The sequence below is a fragment of the Bombina bombina genome, chromosome 2, assembly GCF_027579735.1.
Source record: "Bombina bombina isolate aBomBom1 chromosome 2, aBomBom1.pri, whole genome shotgun sequence".
NCBI lineage: Eukaryota > Metazoa > Chordata > Amphibia > Anura > Bombinatoridae > Bombina > Bombina bombina.
The window spans coordinates 1,303,732,183-1,303,756,096 of NC_069500.1; the positions used below are offsets into that span (position 1 = coordinate 1,303,732,183).

The 23,914-nt window shown below is 38.3% G+C and overlaps 1 protein-coding gene across 1 annotated transcript in view; it reads right to left on the minus strand.

Annotated features, from left to right (window-relative positions):
* LOC128647510 (proton channel OTOP1-like) overlaps nt 1–12,347 on the minus strand; it is a 217,084-nt gene extending 204,737 nt beyond the window's left edge. The window contains exon 1 of the mRNA XM_053700295.1: nt 12,008–12,347. Within this exon, the coding sequence (XP_053556270.1) occupies nt 12,008–12,347 (340 nt within the window). The remainder of the gene's footprint in view (nt 1–12,007) is intronic.
* Nucleotides 12,348–23,914: the final 11,567 nt, after the last annotated feature.

Sequence of the window (23,914 nt, forward strand, 5' to 3'; positions counted from 1 at the left end):
CTCTGAGACAGGACCTTCTAATTCAGGGTCCTTTCAACCATCCAAATCTAATTTATCTGAGGCTGACTGCATGGAGATTGAACGCTTGATTCTATCAAAGTGTGGCTTCTCGGAGTCGGTTATTGATACCTTAATACAGGCTAGGAAGCCTGTTACCAGAAAAATTTACCATAAGATATGGCGTAAATATTTATATTGGTGCGAATCCAAGAGTTACTCATGGAGTAAGGTTAAGATTCCTAGGATATTGTCCTTTCTACAAGAGGGTTTAGAAAAGGGCTTATCTGCTAGTTCGTTAAAGGGACAGATTTCTGCTCTGTCTATTCTTCTACACAAACGTCTGGCTGAAGTTCCAGACGTTCAGGCTTTTTGTCAGGCTTTAGCTAGGATTAAGCCTGTGTTTAAGACTGTTGCTCCGCCGTGGAGCTTAAACTTAGTTCTTAACATTCTTCAAGGCGTTCCATTTGAACCCCTTCATTCCATTGATATCAAGCTGTTATCCTGGAAGGTTCTGTTTTTGATGGCTATTTCCTCGGCTCGAAGAGTCCTGAGTTATCTGCCTTACATTGTGATTCTCCTTATCTGATTTTTCCTTCAGACAAGGTAGTTCTGCGTACTAAACCTGGGTTCTTACCTAAGGTAGTTACTAACAGGAATATCAATCAAGAGATTGTTGTTCCATCACTGTGTCCTAACCCTTCTTCAAAGAAGGAACGACTTTTGCATAATCTGGACGTAGTCCGTGCCCTGAAGTTCTATTTGCAGGCAACTAAAGATTTTTGTCAAACTTCTTCCCTGTTTGTCGTTTACTCTGGACAGAGAAGAGGTCAAAGGGCTTCGGCTACCTCTCTCTCTTTTTGGCTTCGTAGCATAATACGTTTAGCCTATGAGACTGCTGGACAGCAGCCTCCTGAAAGGATTACAGCTCATTCTACTAGAGCTGTGGCTTCCACCTGGGCCTTTAAAAATAAGGCCTCTGTTGAACAGATTTGCAAGGCTGCAACTTGGTCTTCACTTCACACTTTTTCAAAATTTTACAAATTTGACACTTTTGCTTCTTCGGAGGCTATTTTTGGGAGAAAGGTACTTCAGGCAGTGGTTCTTTCTGTTTAATGTTCCTGCCTTGTCCCTCCCTTCATCCGTGTACTTTAGCTTTGGTATTGGTATTCCATAAGTAATGGATGACCCGTGGACTGACTACACTTAACAAGAGAAAACATAATTTATGCTTACCTGATAAATTTATTTCTCTTGTAGTGTAGTCAGTCCACGGCCCGCCCTGTCTTTAAGGCAGATCTAAATTTTAATTAAACTCCAGTCACCACTGCACCCTATGGTTTCTCCTTTCTCGTCTGCTTTGGTCGAATGACTGAATATGACATGTGAGGGGAGGAGCTATATAGCAGCTCTGCTTTGGGTGATCCTCTTGCAGCTTCCTGTTAGGAAGAGATATATTCCATAAGTAATGGATGACCCGTGGACTGACTACACTACAAGAGAAATAAATTTATCAGGTAAGCATAAATTATGTTTTTTTAGGGTTCTAGGTTTGGGTCCTTCTTTTCCTCTGTTTGGGAAAGTCCTGTCCTGCACTGTTTCGGAGTTCTTCTGAAGAAGAAGGTCCTGTGCAGTTGCATAGCTAGGGTGACGACCTGTAGTTGCTAAATCTTTATTTGTAGAAGGACGCCTATGGCTTGGAGGAGCATATTGCGATATCTGATGCTGTTTTTCAGCGACTCCTGGGGACGGTTTGTCTTTCGGTTGCTTTATTCTGGGTGCGAGTAAGTGCTCTGTGTAGAGGAGGGATTTGTATTTCCTCCTTTTCAATTCTCTGGACATTTTTTGGTCCTTGGTTTGAGGTGGAGGGGGATTTACAAGTCCTCTCTTTGGTGTGCTGGGTCGGCAGGTTCTTTTCATAGGTGCCCTGTTCCTCCTGGTTCACTCTCTTGGAGTTCATTTTCTTGGTCCTAGTCCCTTTGTGTTCTGAGTGTCCATTCGGACTCATTTAGCTGAGTCTCTTTTCTTCCCCGCTGGGGGAATGTTGAAATTTCCCCTTTCTTTTGTTCGAGGGGGAGATTATTTTGTGGACTGCATGCCTGCGAGGCTTTTGGCTCGGTCGAGTCTACTAGCCTGAGCGGTCTCTAGCAAGGGCCTTCTTGGCTTTAACTTTTGGGCAGTTATCTCTGCCTTTTCCTTTTTGTCCTTTGGCTTCTCCTGAAGCAGTTTTTTTCTGTCGGGAGCCGCCTTTTGTACCCGCCCATTTTGCATTCAGTGTCCTCTATAGCTTGGGTATTGTTTTATAAATAAATGCAGCTGTGGACTCTTCCTGTTTAAGAAGAAAAAATGCTTACCTGATAATTTTATTTTCTTCTGACATAAAGAGTTCACAGCTCCCCGCCCGCTTTGTATCATAAGGGGTGGCCGTATTTTTTGTTTCTTCTGGCACCTTTTTCACCCTGATATTTCTCCTACTGTTCCTTAATCCCTCGGCAGAATGACTGGGGGATGAGGGAAGTAGAGGAGGTATTTAAGCCTTCGGCTGGGGTGTCTTTGCCTCCTCCTGGTGGCCAGGTTCTGAATTCCCAAAAGTAATGAATGCAGCTGTGGACTCTTCCCGTCAGAAGAAAAGAAAATTATTAGGTAAGCATAATTTAAGTTATTGCTTGCGCGCTAATGTTAGCGATCCACTCGTAATCTCGCTCTTTATAAACAAATACATTTTCAGCATGTTTTGAAATTCTATATATGATTGAAATGTGCCTCTAATATCTCCTTTTCGAAATCTGTATGAGGGGTCCTGTTATATTGTGTTATTTTATTATCTGTACATGTTCTTATAGTCCCCTTTTATTAACTCTAATGTACTAATCTTCTTCATACTTACTAAGAAGATTATTATATTTAAAATTGTAATAACTTCTATAAAAGGATAGGACATATTTGAATTAAATTGTAGAGAAAATTTGCTTGGCTAAGTTTTGAAAATTAATTTCAGTTGCTGAGCTTATAGTTACATGAGCTTATAGTTACATGAGCTATTCAGTAGTGAATATTTCCAATTAAATTGTTTCACACACACAAATACACAGAAGTAGTTGAACAAGGCTATGGGGTCGATTTATCAACCCCCGAATGCTTCTAACTCCGCTCGAGCCTTGAGGCTCGCCGGAATCAGGAGTTTAAGAAGCAGTGGTCGTAAGCAGGGCCGGACTGGGACCAAAAATAGGCCCGGGCATTTTAAGGCAAAGCAGCCCACTCCTCACCCATTATTTATTTAACCGCCCACATACACACACTCATATGCACGCACACCACACATATAAACATGCATATACAAGCACATTACACATATACACACGCATATGCATACACAACACACATACATACGCTCATAAGCATGTATACCACACATACATACACACATAAGCACGCACACTACACATACTCATATGCACGCACACCACACATATAAACATGCATATACAGGGAGTGCAGAATTATTAGGCAAGTTGTATTTTTGAGGATTAATTTTATTATTGAATAACAACCATGTTCTCAATGAACCCAAAAAACTAATTAATATCAAAGCTGAATTGTTTTGGAAGTAGTTTTTAGTTTGTTTTTAGTTATAGCTATTTTAGGGGGATATCTGTGTGTGAAGGTGACTATTACTGTGCATAATTATTAGGCAACTTAGCAAAAAACAAATATATACCCATTTCAATTATTTATTTTTACCAGTGAAACCAATATAACATCTCAACATTCACAAATATACATTTCTGACATTCAAAAACAAAACAAAAACAAATCAGTGACCAATATAGCCACCTTTCTTTGCAAGGACACTCAAAAGCCTGCCATCCATGGATTCTGTCAGTGTTTTGATCTGTTCACCATCAATATTACGTGCAGCAGCAACCACAGCCTCCCAGACACTGTTCAGAGAGGTGTACTGTTTTCCCTCCTTGTAAATCTCACATTTGATGATGGACCACAGGTTCTCAATGGGGTTCAGATCAGGTGAACAAGGAGGCCATGTCATTAGATTTTCTTCTTTTATACCCTTTCTTGCCAGCCACGCTGTGGAGTACTTGGACGCGTGTGATGGAGCATTGTCCTGCATGAAAATCATGTTTTTCTTGAAGGATGCAGACTTCTTCCTGTACCACTGCTTGAAGAAGGTGTCTTCCAGAAACTGGCAGTAGGACTGGGAGTTGAGCTTGACTCCATCCTCAACCCGAAAAGGCCCCACAAGCTCATCTTTGATTATACCAGCCCAAACCAGTACTCCACCTCCACCTTGCTGGCGTCTGAGTCGGACTGGAGCTCTCTGCCCTTTACCAATCCTGCCACGGGCCCATCCATCTGGCCCATCAAGACTCACTCTCATTTCATCAGTCCATAAAACCTTAGAAAAATCAGTCTTGAGATATTTCTTGGCCCAGTCTTGACGTTTCAGCTTGTGTGTCTTGTTCAGTGGTGGTCGTCTTTCAGCCATTCTTACCTTGGCCATGTCTCTGAGTATTGCACACCTTGTGCTTTTGGGCACTCCAGTGATGTTATTTTCTTATATGGACAACTGTAAAAAACAGAAACAGAGGCGCCAGTGATGTTGCAGCTCTGAAATATGGCCAAACTGGTGGCAAGTGGCATCTTGGCAGCTGCACGCTTGACTTTTCTCAGTTCATGGGCAGTTATTTTGCGCCTTGGTTTTTCCACACGCTTCTTGCGACCCTGTTGACTATTTTGAATGAAACGCTTGATTGTTCGATGATCAAGCTTCAGAAGCTTTGCAATTTTAAGAGTGCTGCATCCCTCTGCAAGATATCTCACTATTTTTGACTTTTCTGAGCCTGTCAAGTCCTTCTTTTGACCCATTTTGCCAAAGGAAAGGAAGTTGCCTAATAATTATGCACACCTGATATAGGGTGTTAATGTCATTAGACCACACCCCTTCTCATTACAGAGATGCACATCACTTAATATGCTTAATTGGTAGCAGGCTTTCAAGCCTATACAGCTTGGAGTAAGACAACATGCATAAAGAGGATGATGTGGTCAAAATACTAATTTGCCTAATAATTCTGCACACAGTGTACATGCACATTACACATATACACATGCATATGCATGCACAACACACATACATACGCTCATAAGCATGTACACCACACATACATACACACATAAGCCCGCACACTACACATACACACACTCATATGTACGCACACCACAAATACACATGCTCATAAGCACAGACACCACACACTAATATGCATGCACACCACACAATCATATGCTCACACACAACACACTCATATACACACACACCACACACTCATATGCACACACACCACACACTCGTATGCATGCACACACACCACACACTTGTATGCATGCACACCACACATACACCCACATGCACACACTCATATACATGCACACCACACATACACGCACTCATATGCATGCACACCACACATACACGCAAACAACACATTCACCCACATGCACACACTCATATGCATGCACACCACACATACACCCCCATACACACACTCATATGCATGCACACCACACATACACACACTCATATGCATGCACATCACACATACACCCCCATACACACACTCATATGCATGCACACCACACATACACACACTCATATGCATGCACATCACACATACACCCACACACACACACACTCATATGCATGCACACCACACATACACCCACATACACACACTCATATGCATGCACACCAAACATACACTCACATACACACACTCATATGCATGCACACCACACATACACCCCCATACACACACTCATATGCATGCACACCACACATACACACAATCATATGCATGCACATCACACATACACACACTCATATGCATGAACACCACACATGCACACACTCATATGCATGCACACCACACATACACCCACATACACACACTCATATGCATGCACACCACACATACACTCACATACACACACTTATATGCATGCACACCACACATACACACACTCATATGCATGCACACCACACATACACCCATTTTGGATCTCGTGGCTTCCTGCCTAGACACTTCCCTCCTACCATTTACCCACAGCTAGCAGGATTGGCAGACATTAATTCAGCTCCGCACACTATTCTCCTGCCAGAAAGTTAATTGCCTCACTGCCGCAAAAAATCAGGAAAAGCACATGGGAGCCAGAGGGGTTGCATACCTCCCAACATTTGAAATGGCCAAAGAGGGACACTTTCTCCCCGTTAAAAGACCTCCACTGCCCCCCCCACACACACACAAACACACATACAAGGGTACTATACAGCATATCCTATAAGAGGGGACATACACATAATTATTGACACACACACACATTTACTTACACACACACACACACACACATACGTATTTACAAACACATTGGAAAACAGTACACACATACAAACATATTTATATACACATATTTATACACACACATACATACACACTCTGATCAGTCCTTCCCAGTAGCCTATATACAGACATAGACGCCTCATCCCCACTGATCTACTGTGTGCTAGTTCTCCAAAGATTCCTATGGATGCTGGATTTGTATCCCTAGTTTTTTAGCAAGTGCAACACAGGCCTCACCTCTCCATGATGGAGTACCCCCTGGGGTTCAGATACAGCTGACATTTGTTTATATAGGTTCTATGTAGGGCAGCAATACAGATAATATAGCAACAATATGACCCCAGAAAATCGCATGTGCAAAAATGTTGGGAAAACTCATGTTAACCACTTGTATGTCAGAAGCAGTTACATATTGGTTCTCAATGCTTAGCAATTCTGCTTGGAATGCACCACTCTAACCCTAATTACCATAAGCTACACCATGTTTAGTTGTGCCCAGTATATAATGAAGTAGATAGGAGCAGTTCAAATGTATTTTACAAGTGTAGAAATCTGGGTGAGGTCATGAGCTGATAATTGTACCTGCTGTGTACAAACAGGTCAGATTCAGAATCTCAGCACCCAGAAAACTATAAAATTCTGTAAATGTTCTTATAGTCCCCTTTTATTAACTCTAATGTACTAATCTTCTTCATACTTACTAAGAAGATTATTTTATTTAAAATTGTAATAACTTCTATAAAAGGATATGACATATTTGAATTTAATTGATGAGAAAATTTGCTTGGCTAAGTTTTGAAAATGAATTTCAGTTGCTGAGCTTATAGTTACATGAGCTATTCAGTAGTGAATATTTCCAATTAAGCAGGGCCGGGCTGGGACCAAAAATAGGCCTGGGCATTTTAACCCAAAGCAGTAGTGCATTGCTGCTCCTGAAGCTATCTAGGTATACTTATATATATAAAAATGTATTATCTAATTTGCTTCATTTTATTGGTGTCCTTTGTTGAAGAATCAGCAATGCAGATGAGTGAGCCAATAACATGAGCCATATTTGTGCAACCACCAATCAGCAGCTTCTGAGCATACCTAGGTATTCTTTTCAACAAAGGATACCAAGATAACTAAGCAAATTAGATAATAGAAGTAAATTGGAAAGTTGTTTAACATTGCATGATTATTTCTATTTGAACTAGAGAGGCTGGAATGTACTCTGCAAGATCATAGACACCACAACATGTCACAGAATAACTGCTTTATCAGCACAGGAGCTAATGTTTTAGCATCATGGATGCTGAATTTCAAATTTCCGGTTTCCTCCAATCCAGTGAGTTCCTCCTTCCCAACCCTCATGATCATTTACTGCCACACAGAGGCTGCTTAGCGTACCAAGAGCCGTCTTTAACCCGCAGCAAAAGGAGCAGCTACCCCTGGCCCAGTCTTTGTTGTGGGTCCCAAAGCAGCTGCCCATTGAGCCTTCACTGCCCACAAATAGTTTTCCTTTCTGTGTGTTTTTTTGCCTACAACTCAGGCTTGTTCCTGCCCTGCGGGCATGCACCTTTCACCGCATCCGGGAATTCCCTCATACAGGAGCGAGCCAGAGACTGGACCAAACCTTTTTTTTCCTCCCTTGCAATGTTCCCTACTTCCCTCTAATGAGCGTGGCCATGCAGTGATTTGTTAGACCCCCCGCCCCCTGTCGTGTGCTCAATGGTGTTTGCAGCGGTGACGTTAGCAGAAGCGACAAATGGGGATGCACATGTCTGTGGACGATTCCGGAGATAGAAGGAGCTTCTGATCGTAAGTTTTAGGGCTGTTTGTGTATCTCTACTGTCTGACCTCAATTACAACGCAGCTGCCATCTGTGACTTATAGAGTTACCGAGGGTGATTTATATATATATTGTTCATAAGATATCACCTTACAGATACGCATTTTTGTGCATATAAACATAGAAAGAAAGTGAATGTATAATATATATTACAACTTTTGTATTCGTGTTCTTTGTGAGAACAATGTACCCAATCAATAGAGCCTGTTATTTGTTGTCTTATTTTATTTTGTTAACTTTGAAGTTTGTATTTTTAAGGGTTGTTTACTGTGCTTTATAGAATAAAATTAGATAATAATTTGAAAAGATTATTAAAGCATAATTACATATTTTAAAATATGGACATACAAAATTATCACATGGTTCATCAATTAAAATTTGGACTTTGCTATTAGAACCATCATAAATGTTAAAGGACCATCAACACATTAGATTTGCATAATCAACAAATTTCAAAGTTATGTATATTTCCACTCCCCTTGTACCATGTGATAGCAATCAGCCTATCACAAATGCATATACGTATAGTCTTTGAATTCTTGCACATGCTCAGTAGGATCTGGTGACTCAAAAAGTGTAAATATAAAAGACTGTGCACATTTTTTTTAATGGAAGTAAATTGGAAAGTTGTTTAAAATTACATGCTGTATCTGAATCATGAAAATGTAATTTAACCTGAGTGTCCCTTTAATGGAGGTTTTATTTTTATAATTTAAACTGAATTATATCTTCCAATTTAATAAAGTATTAAAATATTAACACATTTGAGAAAAAAAAATTATACACTAAATCAAAGGTGATGATTTTTTTGTATTGAATTGCATGACGACAAAGACAACTTACTTTAACTCATAAAGATTTTTACTTAGGTTTCAAATGTAAACTTAAAAAGGACAGTAATCACCTTGGAAATGTAATATAATATGTTTAGTTATGCATAGTAAAACAACTTTGCCTTATACTTGAATTATTTATTAGACTCTCTTTTCATATAATTTAGCTCTTAAAAATGTTTTGTCTTATTCTCATAAATAAAATAAGATTGACGTAAGGCAATGAGGGGGGGAATAAACGGCATCATCATTTAAAACTGTTTTTCTTACTTTTAAGAATAATACAAAAATATTTGCTAGAAATCAAAGGATTTTCAGATAATCTTTCTATAAAAAAGTAGCATTGTGATTATAATTCACTAACACCTAGATTACGAGATTTGCATTAGAGGCTGTGCAGTGCTAACAAGCAGTTTTCCCTCTCCGCTCACTTGCCTACAGCGCTGGTATTACAAGATTTCAGAAACCCGTCGTTAAAAGACAAGAAGTGAGCGTTGAGCAAAATTTTGCTCATTACCGCACTCCAATACCAGCGCTGCTTAAGTCAGCGGTGAGCTGGTGTAACGTGCTTGTGCACAATTTCCCCATAGGAATCAACGGGGAGAGCCGGCTGAAAAAAAGTCTAACACCTGCAAAAAAGCAGCGTAAACTCCTTAACGCAGCCCCATTGATTCTTATGGGGAAATAAAATGTATGTCTACACCTAACACCCTAACATGAACCCTGAGTCAAAACACCCCTAATATTACACTTATTAACCCCTAATCTGCCGCCCCCGACATCGCCGACACCTGCATTATATTATTAACCCCTAATCTGCTGCTCCGGACACCACCGCCACCTACATTATATGTATTAACCCCTAATCTGCCGCCACCAACGTCACCACCACTATATTAAAGTTATTAACTCCTAAACCTAAGTCTAACCCTAAACCTAACACCCACTAACTTAAATATAATTACAATAAATCTAAATAAATATTCCTATCATTAACTAAATTATAAACGAGAGCAGGGGGTTTCTTACTGTTTCTAACTGATTTTGTTCTAGTATTAACTAAATTATTCCTATTTAAAAATAAATACCTATAAAATAAACCCTAAACTAGCTACAATATAACTAATAGTTACATTGTATCTAGCTTAGGGTTTATTTTTATTTTACAGGCAAGTTTGTATTTATTTTAACTAGGTAGAATAGTTATTAAATAGTTATTAACTATTTAATAACTACCTAGCTAAAATAAATACAAAAGTACCTGTAAAATAAAACCTAACCTAAGTTACAATAACACCTAACACTACATTATAATTAAATAAATTAACTAAATTAAATACAATTAAATAAATTACATACAATTAGCTAAATTAAATTAATTAAAACTTTAAACTAATTACACCTAATCTAATAGCCCTATTAAAATAAAAAAGCCCCCCCCAAAATAAAAAAAAAACCTAGCCTAAACTAAACTACCAATAGCCCTTAAAAGGGCCTTTTGTGGGGCATTGCCCCAAGTAATCAGCTCTTTTACCTGTAAAAAAAAATACAAACAACCCCCCCAACAGTAAAACCCACCACCCACACAACCAACCCCCCAAATAAAATACTATCTAAAAAAACCTAAGCTCCCCATTGCCCTGAAAAGGGCATTTGGATGGGCATTGCCCTTAAAAGGGCAGTTAGCTCTTTTGCTGCCCAAAGTCCCTAACCTAAAAATAAAACCCACCCAATACACCCTTAAAAAAACCTAACACTAACCCCCTGAAGATCAACTTACCGGGAGACGTCTTCATCCAAGCCAGGCCGAAGTCATCAACGAAGCCGGGAGAAGTCTTCATCCAAGCCGGGCAAAGTGGTCCTCCAGACGGGCAGAAGTCTTCATCCAGAGAGCATCTTCTATCTTCATCCATCTGGCGCGGAGCGGGTCCATCTTCAAGACATCCGACGCGGAGCATCCTCTTCTGCCGACGAACTAACGACGAATGAAGGTACCTTTAAGTGACGTCATCCAAGATGGCGTCCCTTAGATTCCGATTGGCTGATAGAATTCTATCAGCTAATCGGAATTAAGGTAGAAAAATCCTATTGGCTGATGAGCTCGACCAACAGCTGCACCGGCACCAAACAACAACATGTCACAAATGTTGGTGCAAAGTAAGACAGGGTCACATTTAAAGCACTCGGTATGTGCGGGAATAGTGCAATGATAAATGCTGACAGCATATTCTTTTGGCATTTATCGATGTGTGGTGGACATGATCCACTACAGCTGAGCATGTCTGCCTGCACAATGATAATTCGGCCCCTATGACTTAAAAATAATAAAACCTTAAAAAGTAATTGAAATCTATCTAATGCTTTCTAATAGATTTCAAATAACTTTGCACCGCATGTTCAGTGCTGCCCTAGGCACTGAGAAATCTGCTGCCACACAAACTCCCCATCTTTACCAATTTGAACTTCTATCTATCTCAAATATGTGTTACACAAATGTACTGAGCAGTGAGCAGTTTTGCAAGAATATTATACACTAGATGGCAGCACTATTTCCTGCCATGCACTCCAGGCACCGACCTAGGTATCTCTTCAACAACGAATGCCATGGCAATGAAGCAAATTTGATCATTGAAGTAAATTGGAAACTTTTTTAAATTGTACTGAATTTGTCTGAATCAGAAAATGATTTTTTTGGATTTCATATCTCTTTAAATGTTTTGCATTGAAACTCCTCACCAACAGCTTTCCAATCTATCAGAAAACATTTTCCCACCAGTGCAAGCATAATAATAATTAGTAATAATGATCAATATCATTACAGTATGAAGATGTTCAGGAGCAGCCTGTAAACATATGCAAATAATACACAGTATGACAAGTTTAACTTTTTAAATATGGACTTGTGAATCAATATCTATTTTATTACTTACATCTCAGCCACCTTGCGCCTGCATGCGCATCCTTTTCTTTTAGTCCCCATTTCTTGCTGTCACTTATTAAAATGTACAAAAGCATCCAAAACATCTGCACCAGCATCAGGATTATAAGGAAGATTTGCAGATCAGTTTTGGTCGTTCTGGTGACTTTGAGTGAACAAGCAAAAATCAGCATAACCCCCGCCAGGAAAACGATAAAACCAAACTGACTGCTTGAAACTTTAGCGCGTTTATCCGATAAAGTGGTTGGTTTCTTATCAATTGTTATATCAGGGATTAATGGAAGAGGTGACATATTCCCATTAGCTTTTTCTTGGAGGTTTTTGTCTGTCATGGCTGTGGAACTGTTAGAAAATAATAATAAATAAATGTATAAATAAAAACATAGCAAAAATTTAACTTGTACAAAAGTTAGGCTCATAAAAGTTAAATGCTAAAAATGTATGTAAGTTCCTCAGATATAAAAAAAAAAATACTCCATGTATTCAGGGACAAATAAAACATGTAAACAAAGAATACATTAATCACAATTAATGATTAAGTTAAATTTAAAATCTCACATATGACACGTCCCAAGAGCCGTTTGGATATGACAGAGCTAGTTTTCTTCTGCCTGGCAATTAAGGTTGTGATCCTTTTAAATAGTCTGCTTATAGGCGTCAACAAGGTCTGACTTCATCTGAAAAAAAAAAGGATAGAATTGCACAAAAGACTGTAGAAAACAAAAAAGGAAATTGTATGATACAGAATTATGACCAATAAAAAAGATAAAGTCTTTTAACTATGTTGTATTCATTCTAAATTTCTATACGTGAAAATGTATTGCAGACATATACTGTAGGTAAAGTGGTATAAAAGTGTTTTATACACAAACGCAAGTCTGATAGGATTTTAGAAATGTGTCCACACCACTTTGATGTAACATGTAATGCTTTTATGAACATCAGATAAAGCCAATGAAAAACTACACCTGCTGTGTTACAGACTCAAATGCATATATATTTATATATACTGTATATATATATATATATATATATATATATATATATATATATATATATATATATATATATATATATATATATATATATGTATAGAATTAAGTAGAATGTTACCATTCAGTGTCAGTGAGTGGAAACAGGCGTTACTCAAGTAAATGCGCTAGTCAGAGGTATGAAAATCTCATAGAGCAGCTATGAAGGTACAAATATTGTATGATAGACTAAGTCTATACAATATAGGAAAAATAGGAGTCAAAGGGTAAACAGCGCTTATGGAGATTCTTAAAAACTGAATAATATTAAAATCTCGGCAGTGTTGGTGGGTAAAGAAAACAAAAAAAAAAAAAAAAAAAAAAGGGAAGAGAAGTATATGAATATACGTATATATATTAGAGTCTTTGATAGGATATTGGAATCCTAGTGTAATGAAGGCGTAATAGATACCCTTACCAAAAGTTACCTCAATCCTATGAGGTAAGTTTGCCGCATTGGAGGATGTATCTAGTGGTTGAATGAATCCTGGATGTTCTGGTCTGTATAAAATCGCTGCCTCTTGGAGTAGAATGGGATGTGGGTCCCCTTTGTGCTGGTTTCTTTAGGAAACTTCCTGTATTTATTGCCTCTTGGAGCTTGGTTTTCTTGTCTTGGTATGAACTTTCTTGTCCAGATATATACAGGATGTCAGAGCAGGTGACGTGGTTACAGGGTACTTATTTCTTTTTTCTTTTCTTATTTTTTCTTCATTTTCCTTAGAGTTGTGTCAGCAGATACAAAACTCACGTCTGTGGTACACAAAGATATTTCCTTCCTTCCTAGTACTGTGTGCATAAAATATTTCCAAGCACGCCACTCACAAATTTCCCTTTTCCGACTCGGAGTCGGAAAAGGGAAATTTGTGAGTGGCGTGCTTGGAAATATTTTATGCACACAGTACTAGGAAGGAAGGAAATATCTTTGTGTACCACAGACGTGAGTTTTGTATCTGCTGACACAACTCTAAGGAAAATGAAGAAAAAATAAGAAAAGAAAAAAGAAATAAGTACCCTGTAACCACGTCACCTGCTCTGACATCCTGTATATATCTGGACAAGAAAGTTCATACCAAGACAAGAAAACCAAGCTCCAAGAGGCAATAAATACAGGAAGTTTCCTAAAGAAACCAGCACAAAGGGGACCCACATCCCATTCTACTCCAAGAGGCAGCGATTTTATACAGACCAGAACATCCAGGATTCATTCAACCACTAGATACATCCTCCAATGCGGCAAACTTACCTCATAGGATTGAGGTAACTTTTGGTAAGGGTATCTATTACGCCTTCATTACACTAGGATTCCAATATCCTATCAAAGACTCTAATATATATACGTATATTCATATACTTCTCTTCCCTTTTTTTTTTTTTTTTTTTTTTTTTTTTCTTTACCCACCAACACTGCCGAGATTTTAATATTATTCAGTTTTTAAGAATCTCCATAAGCGCTGTTTACCCTTTGACTCCTATATATATATATGTATATATATATATACAGTATATATATATACATGTACAGTTACAGTATATATACAGTATATATATATATATATATATATATATAGTTGCATTATTGTTTTTCCTATTATATACAGGCAAACCTTGTTTTATTGCGCTTTGCTTTATTGTGCTTTGCAGATATTGCTCTTTTTACAAATTGAAGGTTTGTTGCAACCCAGTCTATTAGAGCCTTTTTGCCAACATAAATACACATGAATACATGTATATACACACGCACATATATATATATATATATATATATATATATATATATATATATATATATATATATATATATATATATATATATATATATAGTTACACACCACCAAAAAAATGATTATAAATCACTGAAGACTTAGATGATGGTTAGCATTTTTTGGCAATAAAGTGTTTTTAATTAAGGTATGTACATTGTTTTTTTTAGACATAATAATATTGCACACTTAATATAGTATAATGTAAATATAACTTTTATATGCACTGGCAAAACAAAAAAAAATAGTGTGACTCACTTTATTGCTTAATTCGCTTTATTGCGGCGGTCTGTAACCAAACCCTCAATATCTCAGAGTTATGCCTGTATTCCAATATTGCTTAACCCCTTAAGGGCCGAGATTTTAGACAGAAACTTCCCAAAAGACCAGAGCGTTTTTAGTATTTTTGCCATCACTACATTTAAACAGAAATAGAGCCTTTTTTTATATTTACCTATCAATTTACCTATTTTTTTTAGTAGACAAATTCCATGCCACCATTTCACCGCCAAATGCGACAAATAAAAAAAATTGTTAACTTTTTCACAATTTTAGGTTTCTCACTGCAATCATGGCACAAATGGTTGTAAATGCTTTTCTGGGATCCCCTTTGTTCAGAAATAGCAGACATATAAGGCTTTGGCATTGCTTTTTGGTAATTAGAAGGTCACTAAATGCCACTGGGCACCACACTTGTATTATGCCCAGCAAAGAAAGGATTAATTATGTAGCTTGTAGGGTTAGTTTTAGCTTTAGTGTAGAGATCAGCCTCCCACCTGACACATCCCACCCCCTGATCCTCCCTTACCCTTCTCAAACAGCTCTCTTCCCTCCCCCACCACACAAATGTCACCGCCAAAGTCTGCCAGTACTAAAATAAAAGGCTTTTTTGCCCCATAATTTTTTTTATATATATTTTCTGCAGTGTAGGACCCCCCCTTACCCCCCAACCTCCCTGATCCCCCCCAAACAGCTCTCTAACCCTCTACCTAATTGCTGCCATCTTAGGTACTGGCAGCTGTCTGCCAGTACCTAGTTTGCTGCAAAACAGGCATTTAAAAAAAAAAGCATTTTTTTCTGTAGTGTAGCTGCCCCCCCCTCAATACCCTCCCCCCTTCCCCTCCCACCTTTCTATTCCCATCACTAAGCAATATAACCAGGATCCCCCCTCTCTTTTGTTTTTTCTAAATCGTTGCACGCAACTCCCATGCAACTACCGCCCACCTCCCGCCTCCATCCAACGATGGGCCGCCCACCAGCCTCCCTCTTTAGCCTCCCACCCACCAATGATCGGCACCACTGATGTGCGATGCAGAGAGCGCCCTCTCTGCATTGATAACTGCAAATCTAACATGTGCACAATAGTCAATTTTGAGAATCGCATCATGTGCTAAATACTTTTTAAAAAAATGCGGACCATGACTAAACATGCATAAAAAGAATATTAACAGCAGATTGATTATAAAGTGTAGATTTTATAAAGTGTTACTGGCGTCTAATAAGAATAAAAACACTAATAACAGGGGTATTATTGTAATGACAATGTTATTCCCGTACTCTTATCATAGTTTTCCAAAAATGCACTAACTATATAAATATTTTTTTATGAAGAAATGTAAATGTATTATTAAATGTTCTGTTTACATATTACTCATTTGTCAAGGGTATCATTGATTCTCATACCGCTATATTTACCATAGCTGCTGCAGCTCCGGTTCACTGAAGCTTCTTCTGGCTCGCTCATAGACGTACAGTTGCACTAATGACAAGCTGTTTCTACACTACAGCGGCTGCTGTAGCGAAGAGCGTGACATAACCGGCAGAACAAGCATATGCGTATAAGTTCTATGATGCAGGCTACTATCCAGGTAGACAACCATGAGAGGCTTGCATAATGAGTCCCATGGTGGGTTTGGGGAAAGACTTAGAATTTTCATTGACACAAAGTGTTGACACAAACTTTCATTTTATTGTATTTTTGTTTTAGTGTACTATAACTTTAATTCTTATTGACTGATTTTAAATCAGCCAGTCCTTATTGGCTTTTTATAATCAGCAAATAGCAAGAACTTTTTTTAATTTAAATTCTAATTATCCTTTTCTATCGGATGATTAGAATTTAAATTTAAAAAAGTTCTTGCTATTGGCTGATTAAAATCAGCCAATAGGGATTGACTGATTTAAAATCAGCCAATCGTAATTAAGTGGTACCCCTATATTTTGAGGTTCCGCTCTTTCGGGATTTTAATGTGTGGCAGCGACTGCATGAAGATCAGGGCTCCCTACTTGTAATGTAGATGGGGGGTTGTGTATTTTCTTTTACCAAAAGAGCTGATCAATTTAGGGCAATGCCCTATAAAAGGGCCTTTTAACGGCTATTGTAATTTTTTTTAGTGTTGGGTTTTAGGGTTTTTGGTTTTTTTGGGTGGGTTTTTATTTTATAGGCCATGTAGTTTAGTGTTAGGTATAATGGTGTATTTTTTATTTTGGATACTGTAGTTTGTTGTTGTTTTTTCACTTACGGCCAGATTACGAGTTTTGCGTTATGGCTGGCTCGGTAATAACTTGCAAGTTATTTCCACCGCTCAGCTTTAATAGCGCTGCTATTACAGGTTTTCCAAAAACCTACCTTAGCGGGCAATATGGTTGCGTTGAGCTCCATACTGCACCCAAATACCAGCGCTGCTTTTAGCTTGTTTTACGTGCTCATGCACGATTTCCCCATAGACATCAATGTGGAGAGCCGGCTAAAAAAAAGCCTAACACCTGCAATAAAGGAGCGTAAAGCTCCGTTAGCAGCCCCATTGATTCCTATGGGGAAAGAAAATGTTTTGTTTATACCTAACACCCTAACATAAACCAGAGTCTAAACACCCCTAATCTGCCGCCCCGACATCAGCAACACCTACATTATACTTATTAACCCCTAAGCTGCCACCCCCGACATCGCTGCCACCTACCTACACTTATCAACCCCTAATCTGATCCTAACATCGCTTCCACCTACATTACAGTTATTAACCCCTAATCTGCTGCCCCCAATGTCGCCGCCGCCACTGTACTAAAGTTATTAATCCCTAAACCTCTGGCCTCCCACATCAATAACACTAAATAAATATATTAACCCCCTAACCCTAAGTCTAACCCTAACACCCCTAACTTTAATATAATTAAAATAAATCTAAATAAAACTTACTATTATTACCTAACTAATTCCTATTTAAAACTAAATACTTACCTGTAAAATAAACCCTAAGATAGCTACAATATAACTAATAGTTACATTGTAGCTATCTTAGGTTTTATTTTTATTTCAAAGCTAAGTTTGTATTTATTTTAACTAGGTAGACTAGTTAGTAAATAGTTATTAACTATTTACTAACTATCTAGTTAAAATAAATACAAATTTACCTGTAAAATAAAACCTAACCTGAGTTACACTAACACCTAACACTAAAATTAAATAAATTACATTAATTAAATTCAATTAACTAAATTACAAAAAAAAAAATAAACACTAAATTACACAAAATAAAAAGAAATGATCAAATATTTAAACTAATTACACCTAATCTAATAGCCCTATCAAAATAAAAGGGCATTTAGCTCTTTTTCTTTGTTGAAAAGCTCAATCCTATTGGCTGATTGAATTCTATCAGCCAATCGGAATTCAAGGGACGCCATCTTGGATGACATCATTTAAAGGAACCTTCAGTGTACAGCTGGGACCGTATGAAGAGGATGCTCCGCGCCGGATGTCTTGAAGATGGAGCCACTCCACATCGGAAGGATGAAAATAGAAGATGCCGTCTGGATGAAGACTTCTGCCTGCCTGGAGGACGACTTCTTGCCGCTTGGATGAAGACTTCTCCCGGCTTCGTTGAGGACTTCTGCCCGCTTGGATGAAGGATGGATGTCCGGTCTTCAAAAACTGTAAGTGGATCTTCGGGGGTTAGTGTTAGGTTTTATTAAGGGTTTATTGGGTGGGTTTTATTTTTAGATTAGGGGTTTGGGCAAAGAAAAAGAGCTAAATGCCCTTTTAAGGGCAATGCCCATCCAAATGCCCTTTTCAGGGCAATGGGGAGCTTAGGTTTTTTAGATAGGATTTTATTTGGGGGGTTTGGTTGTGTGGGTGGTGGATTTTACTGTTGGGGGGTTGTTTGTAAAAATTTTTACAGGTAAAAGAGCTGATTTATTTGGGACAATGCCCCGCAAAAGGCCCTTTTAAAGGCTATTGGCAGTTTAGTTTAGGCTAGGTTTTTTTTATTGGGGGGGGGGGGGTATTTTGATAGGGCTATTAGATTAGGTGTAATTAGTTTAAATATTTGATCATTTCTTTTTTATTTTGTGTAATTTAGTGTTTATTATTTTTTGCTATTTAGTAGTTAATTGTATTTAATTAATGTAATTTATTTAATTTTAGTGTAATGTTAGGTGTTAGTGTAACTCAGGTTAGTTTTATTTTACAGGTAAATTTGTATTTGAGAAATCAATTCAGACTAGGGCTCTCGAAGTCTATAAAGGACAAATTAGCCCGGACAGAACTTCCCAAAACTTTTGAGGCTTTAATGAGATTAGTCATTCAGATTGATAGAAGACTCAGGGAGAGGAAGACAGAACGCAATATAACTGAACCAGTACCTAGGAATGCACACGGCACACACAGTACCTATCAACCTCCTCTTGCCAGAAAAGTCTCTACATAAGCTATGGAAATAGGAGTCATCAGGGGTCCACTGACAGCAGAGGAGTCGTAGAAAGTCCCAACAATTGTGTATGTACTGTGCTAATCCCACACATATTGTAAAAGATTGTCCCATTCTACTTAAGTCTAAGAGAAGTAAGTTTTTTACTATACATTCAGCTCAGTCAAATGATGTAAAACTTTCTTTACTTTTACAGTGGGACCAAGACAGACTAACAACTGATGCTATCCTAGACTCCGGAGCTTTTGGGAACTATATTGATAAAACATTGGTTGTAAAAAATAAAATTCCACTAGTGGTTAAGCAAAAACCAGTTTTGATTTGTGTTATTGATGGTTCTTCAATCTCTATAGGTCCCATTACACACAACACCATTCCCCTATTAGTAACACCTTCATCCGGACATTCAGAGTATCTTACATTTGATGTTCTACCATCTCCTCTTTTTCCCATTGTTTTAGGGTTAAAATGGCTACAGCTTCATCAACCCAACATTGACTAGAAACAATTTCATGTTACACTGGAGTCCTCATACTGCCAACGTACTTGTTATCCAAAAAATCTCCTACTACAAATTCCAGACTCGGAACTCAACCTTCCCACTGAATATACAGATTTCCTAGATGTATTTAGTAAAAATCAGGCAGAAAATTTACCCCCGCATCAAATATACGACTGCCATATTGAACTACAACCTGGGGCTACTATACCCTATGGACATCTATATCCACTTAGTCAATCTGAGCTCGAATACATGAAAAAATACCTCAAAGACAATTTACGTAAAGGCTTTATTAGGACATTAACTACACCAGCAGGTGTTGGAATTTTTGGGGTAAAAAACAAGGATTCCACTTTAAGGCCGATTATTGAATACCGAGAACTGAATAAGAGGACTAATAAGAATAGATATCCTCTGCCATTAATTCCGGAATTAATTGAATGCTTATACCAGGCAAAAATCTTTACAAAGCTCGACTTATGTGTTGCGTACAACCTAGTTTGTATCAGAGAGGGCGATGAGTGGCTAACTGCGTTCAGGACCAGATATGGTCTTTTTGAATATATGGTAATGCCATTCGGACTATGCAATGCCCCCAACCACATTTTAACATTTTATCAATGATGTTTTCAGAGATTTGGTTGATGTTTGCATTGTGATTTTTCTTGATGACATCCTCATATATTCAAATACCCATGAACAACATATAAAACATGTCAGATGGGTGTTATCAAGGCTCAGAGTACATCATCTATACACCAAACCAGAAAATTGTGTTTTCCATACCAATGAAATAACTTTCCTTGGCTATTATATCAGTCCTAAAGGAATACAAATGGAAGGAAACAAAGTCCAGACAGTAAAGGATTGGATTCAACCTACAACCAAGAAGGAACTCCAGCACTTGGATTTGCAAACTATTATAGAACATTTATTAAAATTTATTTTAATATTGCAAAACCTCTCACTCAATTGACTAGCTCATCTATACCTTATCAGTAGAATTTTGATGCCACTGAAGCTTTCAACCACCTCAAACATAGATTCACTTATGCACCCATTTTACTTTTCCCAGATCCAAAGCTACAATATGTCCTCGAAGTGGATTCATCAGATTAGGCTCTTGGTGCTGTACTCTCACAACAAACAACTGTCAAAGGACTATTACACCCTGTCACTTACTTCTCTAAAGTAATGAACCCTGCCAAGATCAATTACCCCATTGGGGAGAAGGAGCTTCTGGTTATTAAACGTTCATTTGAACATTGGAGACACCTCCTCAAGGGTACACATCTACCAATCTTAATATATACAGATCAGAAAAATCTTGAGTACCTACAGAGAAACAAGACCCTATCCACCAGACAGGTACACTGGAGCCTCTATTTCTCCAGATTCAATTTTCATATCATTTACAGACCGGCAAATAAAAACGGAAAAGCAGATGCCCTCTCACGAAAGGACCAAACATCAGTACCCTCTATTTCTCCCTTCAGCATCATACCTAGTGATCGGTTCATTTGTCTCACGTCAAATCAAAATCTTCTAGATGAATTACAACAGTCTTTACAAACCGACAACGACATACCCTACTCCAATCTAGATTTGAAACATGATGGTCTCTATTACCATCAAGGTAAAATATATGTACCACACAACCTACAACCATGCATACTCGAATCATTCCATGATTCACCCATTTCAGGTCATCCAGGCATTTCACAAACTCTAGAGAACATCTCAAGGCAGTTCTGGTGGCCCTCCATGAAAACTACTGTCATAGACTACATTTCGACTTGCACGGTTTGTACCACCTCAAAACCTGAAAGACAATGACCTTACGGACTAATCATGCCAATTAATATACCTGAAAAACCCTGGCAACATGTCGGTATGGACTTCATCGTTAAACTTCCGACATCTGAGAATCAAAACACCATCCTTGTTGTCATAGACCTTTTCTCAAAAATGGCACATTTCATCCTTTATAATAAACTTCCAATATCTTCAGAAACTGCAGAACTCTTCATTAAACATATAGTTAAGCTTCATGGAATCCCACCTATTCTTACCACAGATCGAGGCACACAGTTCACCTCACATTTCTGGATAAAATTATGTGAACTTCTTCAAATAGATCACAGGCATAGTATCTTATTCCACCAGCAAAATAACGGGCAAACTGAGAAATTAAATCAATGGCTTGAGCAATACCTTCGATGTTTTTGCTCCCATCAGCAAGACTATTGGGTTTGCTACCTCCCTTTTGCTTTCAACAATTCCATCAATTCTTCAATGAAGATGACTCCGTTTTTCGCTAACTATGGCTACCATTCAAAATTCATTTTGACAGATACAGACCAATCAGCCTCACCACTTGTAGAAAAATTAAATAACTCCCTACTTGAAACTTCAAATCCCAAGCAAAAAGTTAGGAGGGCTCTTCATTGGACCTTTCCCCATATTGAAAATAATCAACAAAAATGCTGTTACTCTGGAATTGCCAGCAGAATTGAAAATACATCCAACATTTCATGTATCACTTCTGAAACCTGCTAGGCAGATGCGCAATTCGACCCCTGTTCTACCCCCTGTACCTGCTTCTCTAAACTTTGAGGAATACAAAGTACAAAACCTATTGAATTCCAGATTTCACAGAGGACAGCTGCAGTATCTAGTCTGTTGGAAGGGATACTCTCCAGAAGAGGATTCTTGTGAACCATACATTAACGTCCATGCTCCTAGACTGGTTTCCCTTTTTCATCACCAGTTTCCTGACCGACCCCGGCCCCGAGCTGTGGGACAGCTTGTTTGAAGGGGGGCTCATGTCAGGAACTCTCTCTCAAGACCAACCCACTTTCCCTTTAAATCCTCCACGCATTCAGAATCAGGTGCTTAGTATTTTGTTAGTTACTGTACTGACTAGCTGCTACACTGAGCTTCTCCTGCAAAAGAAGAATTTGTCTCTCCTTTACCAGATTAAGCTTTGCTCACTCTGGGAGATGATTACATGCAAATTATTTCAGCAAGAGGAATACTTGCACAGAATACCCACTTCTTACTAAACAAGATAATTTCTGAACTGCAACTAAGAACCTCTGTGTTCTTCAAACTCCTCCTACAGAATCTCTGTATTCAGCCTGACTGACCTCCTCAGCAAATCCTTTTGGACTGCTCCTGAACTAACAACAGGATCTCCCGACAGGTTATGTCTGTTTTGCTGTTTATCACTATCAATTAGAACTGCTGCGCTAGCCTCACAGCTACACCCCCACATTTGGGGAACTTCGTACAACAATCTCCTCTGTCATTTCAATCTGTTTACTTACCCTACTCAGATTTCCAAATAGTAATACAGGAAAACCAAATATCCATTTCCACTGATCTCGGGCTCAGGCACCGCCCCTGAGCCTTGACAAATTCTCTGTCAGCTGTCTGCAGCAACGGAGTTAGATTCACAGTATGATCCATCTACTCCTTTGAGTACATAGACTGGATACTTTGTATAAATTGCAATAACTCACTGCTGACATATCTTACCAATTGCCTCATAGAAGGTAATTCTGTCAAGGTGATACAAAACACATTTTTGATCTCAGCCTTAGATCACCAAAACGTTCTGCAGTTGTGATTCACAACCTTGTTGCAATCCTAAGCAGAAACCTCACATTACGTCCCTAAGGGGGTGAAAAAGGGGGTTGGATTTTTATATGAGGGGGATACCTATATCTCAAAAACCAAAGATGTTACAGACATGAAAATTGGTATTTAGATTTTACTTCAAAAATAAAGAAACACGTGTTTTACCATTTTCGAAAATCCACTTAATAGGGTGAACAGGGGAGGGGTTATTTATGAGGATACTTATATCTCAAAAATCAAAGATGTTACAGACAGGAA